Source organism: Mytilus edulis, chromosome 3 (genome assembly GCF_963676685.1).
Source record: "Mytilus edulis chromosome 3, xbMytEdul2.2, whole genome shotgun sequence".
NCBI lineage: Eukaryota > Metazoa > Mollusca > Bivalvia > Mytilida > Mytilidae > Mytilus > Mytilus edulis.
The window spans coordinates 102,583,820-102,592,434 of NC_092346.1; the positions used below are offsets into that span (position 1 = coordinate 102,583,820).

Below are 8,615 nucleotides of genomic sequence, written 5' to 3' on the forward strand. Positions count from 1 at the left end.
GCATTAGAAAGTTACCTGTCAGTGGTGGCTTTCGGAATATTAGTAGTAATTATTTACTACAAAGTGTGGGACAACTGTCAATGAGACGACAAAGCATGCAACAGCAAGAGAAAGAAAAAATAAATCTAATGTTTGCTTTTTAGCCGCAACTTTCATTTTGGAGAATTATATTTAAAAAATGCTTGGAATGAAAAATATGAGGAAATAGTGGTGTAAATAAATGAATAGTATAGTAAAATTACATCCGACCTGCTCTTCATTCATCTGCATTGTGTCACTTTCAAAATCCAGTTCAAACACTCAAACGCATAATTATTTTCTCAAACATTTTGTAGGCGATTTGCAGTTAAATGTGATGCAATGTAGGTATTTATTTACTTACATACCTGCGTTTATAACGGTTGGATACTGTTCATGTTTTTTTATTTTTTTGTTTTAGGCATATTAACTGCTTAGGACGGTAAAATGCTGCAATAAACATAAAAAAATGTAGAAAGGGTGACGGGATTGTGGGTACGTTATATTGAACGGCCAACTAAGTCTACCTTAGTAGCAATATACCAACTTCAATTGCAAATGGAATATTCATTTCCCGACTTATTCGGTGCTCGAGAGCTTGCAGCTGCTACTCAGACTTTATAAAACGTCACTAGTGTCTGTGCAGAACGTTGATGAACCAGGGAACGTTTCGTCCTTTTTCTAAGTTCGTCGGAAGATTCCAAGACCATGTAGATGAATATTCCGTATAAACTTCAGAAATAATACATTATAGTCTTGAAGTATAGATACTGGGTACCCATTTGACGTGGCTCGGTACTTGTACATTCCGTCATTATGTTATAGTGCTATGGTACATTTTTTTCATTTTTGTCTTTCAGTTTTGCTTATGTGCTTTGTCTATATGCCCTTATGTGTTTCTTTATTACACATTTGTTTGTTTTTATAGTAATTAAGATTATAACATAATGTTGACTGTTGTACTCCTATTTTGACATTTTACCTATTATTATGTCTGTTTGTTTTGTTCACACAAGTGAGAGGTTTAGCTAGCTATAAAATCAGGTTTAATTCACACTTTTCTACATAAGAAAATGCCTGTACCTATTCAGGAATTAACAGCTGTTATCCATTCGGTTGATGTGTATGATCTTTTGATTTTGCCATAATAAGTGACTTTCCGTTTTGAATTTTCCTCCGAGTTCGGTATTTTTTTTTGTTTTTACAGTTTCGCACGACAAATTCGTCTTTTCTAGGGGTGAACTTAAATTCTGTATAATGATGTGAGAGAAACGTTCAGTTAACAGCTATACTGTTTATGACAAGACAAAGACTGGCATTGCTTTTTGATTTAATTATAATAAGGTAGACAGTTGTATGTGTATACAATTAATAGCATCAACTTATTTTTTACATTTTTTTATATTGACACCTCAAGCTACAGGTTAAATGTATAAAATCATTGGAATGATAAACAACTTTCCTAACTATATAATATTTAAAGCTTTACTCGGCCTGGTGACAGCAACTAAATGCCATAAACCACCTATAGTTTACAGTGGTACATTAATTTTTACAGCAGCACACTATATAGATTAATGTAGCTCATTGTAGGTTAAAGTAGCTCATTGTAGTTTAAAGTAGCTCATTGTAGGTTAAAGTAGCTCATTGTAGTAAGTAGCACATTGACTTTAAAGTAGCACATTGTAGATTAATGTAGCACATTGTAGTTTACAGTAGCACATTGACTTTACAGTAGCACATTGTAGTTTAAAGTTGCACATTGTAGTTTACAGTAGTATATTGCAGCACATACAAAGCAGCAACATAAACAAAAACAAAAATAATCTAAGGCAAGCTTTCGCGTTCTACTCCCCGCCGTGTACTTTAAAAAAGCTTTCGCGTAATACTCTCCACTGAACATTAAACAAACTATGTGTACAGTGGTACATTAATTTTTACAGCAGCACACTATATAGATTAATGTAGCTCATTGTAGGTTAAAGTAGCTCATTGTAGTAAGTAGCACATTGACTTTAAAGTAGCACATTGTAGATTAATGTAGCACATTGTAGTTTAAAGTTGCACATTGTAGTTTACTGTAGTACATTGCAGCACATACATAGCAGCAACGTTCTACTCCCCGCCGTGTACTTAAAAAAAAAGCTTTCGCGTAATACTCTCCACTGAACATTAAACAAACTATTGCATAAATGAAATAAACTGGTATCGTAATTCATCGCAAAATATTATAAATTGTCATTATAAATCCTATCAAACTAAAAGTAGATTTCACTGATTGCTGTCCATTGCATCCGTAGTCAAAACAACTCCAGTAAGTTGCACCATAAACATCTATTTCTTCTTCGGGTTTGAATCCATCGGTATAGTAACAGCTTCGGATAATCATTGCCCCTGAAAAAGTACAAATAAAAAATCTTCATTGCTAATTTAAAAAAAACTGTAACAAAGTTGAATCATGATAAAAGATTTAAAAATCCGTAATAATGACGTTATTTTTACCGGTCTTCAATTGGTTTCTATAATATTATTTGTAAACAATGTAATATGCAATGCAAGTGTAGAACCTCTGGTCTACGGTCCGTTTGGTTGGGGTTTTTTTTCATTTTGTTTCATTTATAAGTCTCGGAGTTTAGTGTGGTGTCCACTTTCGCTGAACCAGTATACTTTCTTGTTTAGGGACCAGTTGAGCCTTCGGTTCGTGATTTTCTCACTGTTTTGAAGTTTCATTGGTGGCCTTGGCCTGTTTTCTGTCACTAGTAATCAAATATCATTTGTTCTCTGCCATCTTAATTACGTTATCTGAATTATTTTGTGGATGCTGAATCATTATATTGATTGGCAGTCATTGTTTCTGTGGTAACAATTAAATGCAATTTGGCTTATTTCATTAATACTAGTGAGGAATTAAATGAGGAAGGTTTAGCTATGTCTCAAACATTGATTATTCTTCTGACATTGTAACTGCTCGGCATACGACCCCATCCTGTTTCTTAAACTATTTTTTTGGTTTATTTTTCTGTGTTTTACTTTTGCTTTTTATATGTCTTACCTTTATACGGTTGAACCTTGTTAACCTCTTTTCTACAGGAAACAGTCATACTTTCGTCCGACATATTGCAAGGTTTCAGGAATTTGTTGTCTTTTCCTCCAAATTCATCTGCACACAATGGCTGCATATCTGATCGACATTCATGGCAACTAAACTCATCTAAGAGAAAATATCATCAAATGTTATGAGCACAAATAAATGATAATGGTGTTTGTAGTTATTATAATATATATTGTCAAGCAATGATAATGGTGTTTGTAGTTATTATAATATCTATTATCAAGCAACAAAAAAGTGTAAACCAAGATTTAGCAAAAAAATATAATTATGGTGTTTGTTACTGGTCAGATTGTCTTAGTGTTTATCGGGGGGTATTTCTTTTGTGTTTCAAGTACATGTCTTTCTGTTATGGGTGGATGTTAGATCATGTCAAGCTATATTCCTCATTTCCATGCAAGGGCCGACATTGTCCATGGACACAACGGAGCATGAGACATGGTTATCATTTGTTCATATATGCACCTTCAAACAACAGGCTATGAATGAAAACACGATGGTGAATATTTCTATAGATTGCAATGCCAATTTAATAGTAAAAGATATACAAAATCAATTGATCAAATTGTGTTTCTATTTGATGCTGATTAATCATAAAATTGATGGTGTTTCAAATAACGAATGGAATGACTAAACGTATGACATTGGGGATTTGTTGATTGTTTATATAACAGCATTTCACATACGGCGTTGTTCTAGTATCTGCACAATACTCAATACTATTGATATATCTATATCATATTGGAATAATGTTTGTAGGCTTATACCGGTGAAACAGGTATATTTATCTATTAGTCTTTTGTGATATTCAAGTTAAGGAAATAGTAAAGAATCTGAAACCTTTGCTGAAGGTCACTATATATATGGTGCTCTTTCTTTTAGAGTGAGCTAAAATCACTGTCATAACCCACAGACAAGTTTGACCACATAATCCGTATAAAGATGTTTTATTTTAAACATATATTCAATTTTGTCGCGAATCAGCAAACACCTACCGTCGATAATATTCTATAATTGCTCACATCCACTTCATTTGAACTTTAGTGGATAGTCTTACTGGCAATCGTACCACATCCCTTAATTTTTATTTATCAAAATATTGCATTTTTTGTTATAAAAACAAAAAAAAAGATCAGGACAGGGTATTAAAATATGGCCATTCTGGATGTCTTCCCCCTGGAATAAATGTCATATGCTAAGCAGATGTTCACCGTATGTTGGCTACTCCGCTCAGTTGTAATGGGGACTTTAACTCCGACGCCTCGTGGTAACCTCTAAAACAACTATTTGATAGGTCCATAGGTAGCTTAAATTATTGCACGGAACAATATCTGACCTATCCAATATACACTCAGTTTACATTGGTCTTCTAAAACGTTCTATCCAGGTCAACTTACTTTTTGGTTAATTATGTCATTTTCCTAGTCCTGTGTGTTTGAAATATTTGCCACTGGTCGTTAAACAAATATATACGGTGTGACATATATTCTATGGTTCATAAATTTCGATTTAGAAGTGTACAATTTAGAAGTGTTTGATGTGAAGTATATATGCTGTCAACATGAAGTTTCGTCAGTTTTTGTAAAATGAGATTTACTGTGGAAGTTCCAAGTTAAAATATATATATGTGGAATTCACATGTTTAATTATCGTTTAAATGATGCCGATTTTAGTGTGGTTCTGGGAAACTACATTAGATTTACTCGTAACTAGTAATAACTAGAGTAATACATAGACAGACATTAAGTAGGAGTATCATACCCAGGATCAAATCAATTCAGATCAGATTTGAAATCCAGTAATATATATTCTATAAGCTTTAAACCGCTAAGAATTATAAACATGATTAAAACCTTATGTCAAAAATATTTTACATTTATACATATCATATGTTACCATGCAAGACTTATTATTTTTCTTTCCCTTATTGCGTTTTATAGCTGTTTACTACATCGTGTGTGTATCATATAAAACTATAACTTAATTGTATTTGACCTTCATTGTTTTGTTTCAATCGATCTCAAAGACATAAAAGCAAAGACAATTTATCCATAATCAGAACAGTCATTATTGGAACAAATGTTAATTTATATTTACCTGTTTTACATAAAACTGTTCCAATTGCACACAGGCAGATAAACACACACAGAATAATTCCACCCATTATTTTTTACTGTGCATGCGATAATGTACGTGCGCACATAACAATTCAAAGGGGCTCTTGTGGGAGAATAATAATAACTTTCAATAAGTTGTATGAAGATTGTATCCTTGTCACGTCCTTATGTTATAATGAACTCCACAGGTGTCAAATGAAAAGACATACATTTGACTTAGAATTCTGTCGTTAAAAGAACGCATTTACCAGTAAATATCGATGTAATATAATTCCTTGATTTCTAAAACAGTCGTTTTATGTATAGATATTGGAAATTATGCTATTAACAATTATATGGAGATTACACTATCCGTTAAGAACAAGCAATGTAATATAGAGCGAGTGGCATCATGTGTATGGATTTTTGTAAATTAGATTTCCGACATGCAGACAAGTTAATGTCAGCTGCAATAGAAACTGCAATTTTCTCAGTCAGTTAGTATATCAACTATAACAATGTTTAAAACGGATAGGAGAAAATTTGTAAGAATATCAAGTGCGAACAGTATTAGTCTTATCCATGTTTACCTCATTTATATGCTCTGAACAAATAGAACTAATTCCTTTGTGCCAAGAACAAAATTTTGGCACATATTTTGATATTTTATTGTCTTTGTTGGTGCATAAACATATATACAATTTATATCTTATCGTATGTTTTTCTATGTTGTGATGTTACACTATTGTTTCAGAAAAAGGGAGAAGGTTTGGTACCATTAAAACGTTTAATCCCGATGTAAATGTTTTCACCTGTCCTAAGTCAGGAATCTTATGTACAGTAGTTGTCGTTTGTTTATGTAATTTATACGCGCTTCTCGTTTCTCGTTTTATATATATATAAGACCGATGTTTTTTCCCGTTTGAATGGTTTTACACTTGTTATTTTAGGACCCTTTAAAGCTTGTTGTTCAGTGTGAGCCAAGGCTCCGTGTTGAAGGCCATACATTGACCTATAATGGTTTACTTTTATAAATTGTAATTTGGATGGAGAGTTGTCTCATTATCACTCACATCACATCTTCCTATATCTACATATGTCTTTGGATGGTAAAAAGTTTCGTAATTTAGTACTTCAACACGCAGGATTTAAAACTATGTATATAAATCAAAACATGATGGTGTCTTCTTATAAACACATGTCCGATACAAAACCATCTGAAAGCAAGCTATGGTGGGTTCGTGAAAATGAGGTCAATGACAATAGATATATGACAAATGGAAACTTCAGATAATAGATCACCTGCATACTTTATACGAAGCATCCAGTCTTGTAGTTTCTGACATATTTATCTTTATACACATATGTTCCAGTCATGGCCACTAGGGTAGCATATTACCTATGTGTCCCATTCTAAGATCGTCATGAAAAATGTATGAAATACTTTCCACTGGGCATTAAGCAACGACAATCACATTTTAAGACATTTGTTGCAGTCAAAACAAAAGCCCAATTAAATCTAATGTTTCACCTGATTCAAATTTTATGGTTTCACTTGCTACATGATTACCAGTAAATTGAATACTTCAGACTTGTGTCATAGTGATCTTAAGAGGACTTCTAAATACCTTTAATTTTTTTAAACCAAACTAAGACGTAGAAAGATAACATCATCAGTAAGAAAAAGTGGATATTTACAGGCTTTTATCAGTACAGTATCACTAATTAAGAAATGCACCTAAATGCAAAACTTAACAAAAGTCAATCAAATATGGGCTTTATGAATTCTGCCTTGTAAAATACAGGAGTCCTGTATGTTGTGCATATGAAAAAAGATTCATGACAAAGGAACCTTGGCAAATACTAAGATAGACATGAAACAGCACCAATACCTACAGGTTTAAATATATCTTCAAACAACAAGGCAAACACCAAGATGAACACAAACCAACTCCACTACCTACAGGTTTAAACAGATTTCCAAACAAGGCAAACACCAAGATGGGCATGAAACAACACCACACCTACAGGTTTAAATAGATTTCCAAACAAGGCAAACACCAAGATGGACATGAAACAACACCACACCTACAGGTTTAAATAGATCTCCAAAAACAACCAGGCAAACACCAAGATGGACATGAAACAACACCACTACCTACAGGTTTAAATAGATCTCCAAACAACAAGGCAAACACCAAGATGGACATGAAACAACACCACTACCTACAGGTTTAAATAGATCTTCAAACAACAAGGCAAACACCAAGATGGGCATGAAACAACACCACACCTACAGGTTTAAATAGATCTTCAAACAACAAGGCAAACACCAAGATGGACATGAAACAACACCACACCTACAGGTTTAAACATATACTCAAACAACAAGGCAAACACCAAGATGGACATGAAACAACACCACACCTACAGGTTTAAACATATCTTCAAACAACAAGGCAAACACCAAGATGAACACAAACCAACTCCACTACCTACAGGTTTAAATAGATTTCCAAACAAGGCAAACACCAAGATGGACATGAAACAACACCACACCTACAGGTTTAAATAGATCTCCAAAAACAACAAGGCAAACACCAAGATGGACATGAAACAACACCACTACCTACAGGTTTAAATAGATCTTCAAACAACAAGGCAAACACCAATATGGACATGAAACAACACCACACCTACAGGTTTAAACATATCTCCAAACAGCAAGGCAAACACCAAGATGGGCATGAAACAACATCACACCTACAGGTTTAAATAGATCTTCAAACAACAAGGCAAACACCAAGATGGGCATGAAACAACACCACACCTACAGGTTTAAACATATCTTCAAACAACAAGGCAAACACCAAGATGGACATGAAACAACACCACACCTACAGGTTTAAACATATCTTCAAACAACAAGGCAAACACCAAGATGGGCATGAAACAACACCACACCTACAGGTTTAAATAGATCTCCAAAAACAACAAGGCAAACACCAAGATGGACATGAAACAACACCACACCTACAGGTTTAAATAGATCTCCAAAAACAACAAGGCAAACACCAAGATGGACATGAAACAACACCACTACCTACAGGTTTAAATAGATCTTCAAACAACAAGGCAAACACCAATATGGACATGAAACAACACCACACCTACAGGTTTAAACATATCTCCAAACAGCAAGGCAAACACCAAGATGGACATGAAACAACACCACTACCTACAGGTTTAAATAGATCTTCAAACAACAAGGCAAACACCAATATGGACATGAAACAACACCACACCTACAGGTTTAAACATATCTCCAAACAGCAAGGCAAACACCAAGATGGGCATGAAACAACATCACACCTACAGGTTTAAATAGATCT

At 33.9% G+C, this 8,615-nt stretch overlaps 1 protein-coding gene across 1 annotated transcript; it reads right to left on the bottom strand.

Annotated features, from left to right (window-relative positions):
• Positions 1–1,651: 1,651 nt before the first annotated feature.
• LOC139518033 (uncharacterized) lies at positions 1,652–5,561 on the bottom strand. The gene is made up of 3 exons (XM_071309673.1): positions 5,225–5,561; positions 3,071–3,229; positions 1,652–2,412 (listed from the first exon to the last, which is right to left on the bottom strand). Exons 1-3 carry the CDS (start codon positions 5,289–5,291, stop codon positions 2,234–2,236), a joined length of 405 nt encoding a protein of 134 aa, XP_071165774.1. The 5' UTR covers positions 5,292–5,561; the 3' UTR covers positions 1,652–2,233.
• Between the last annotated feature and the right edge of the window lie 3,054 nt (positions 5,562–8,615).

Bases quoted from the DNA above. Each gene is read 5' to 3' on its own strand.
- LOC139518033 (XM_071309673.1), bottom strand. From the start codon at position 5,291: ATGGGTGGAATTATTCTGTGTGTGTTTATCTGCCTGTGTGCAATTGGA. The intron at 3,230-5,224 runs GTAAATATAAAT...ATTTTCTCTTAG, and splicing joins AACAGTTTTATGTAAAACAG to ATGAGTTTAGTTGCCATGAA. The intron at 2,413-3,070 runs GTAAGACATATA...GTACTTTTTCAG, and splicing joins CAAGGTTCAACCGTATAAAG to GGGCAATGATTATCCGAAGC.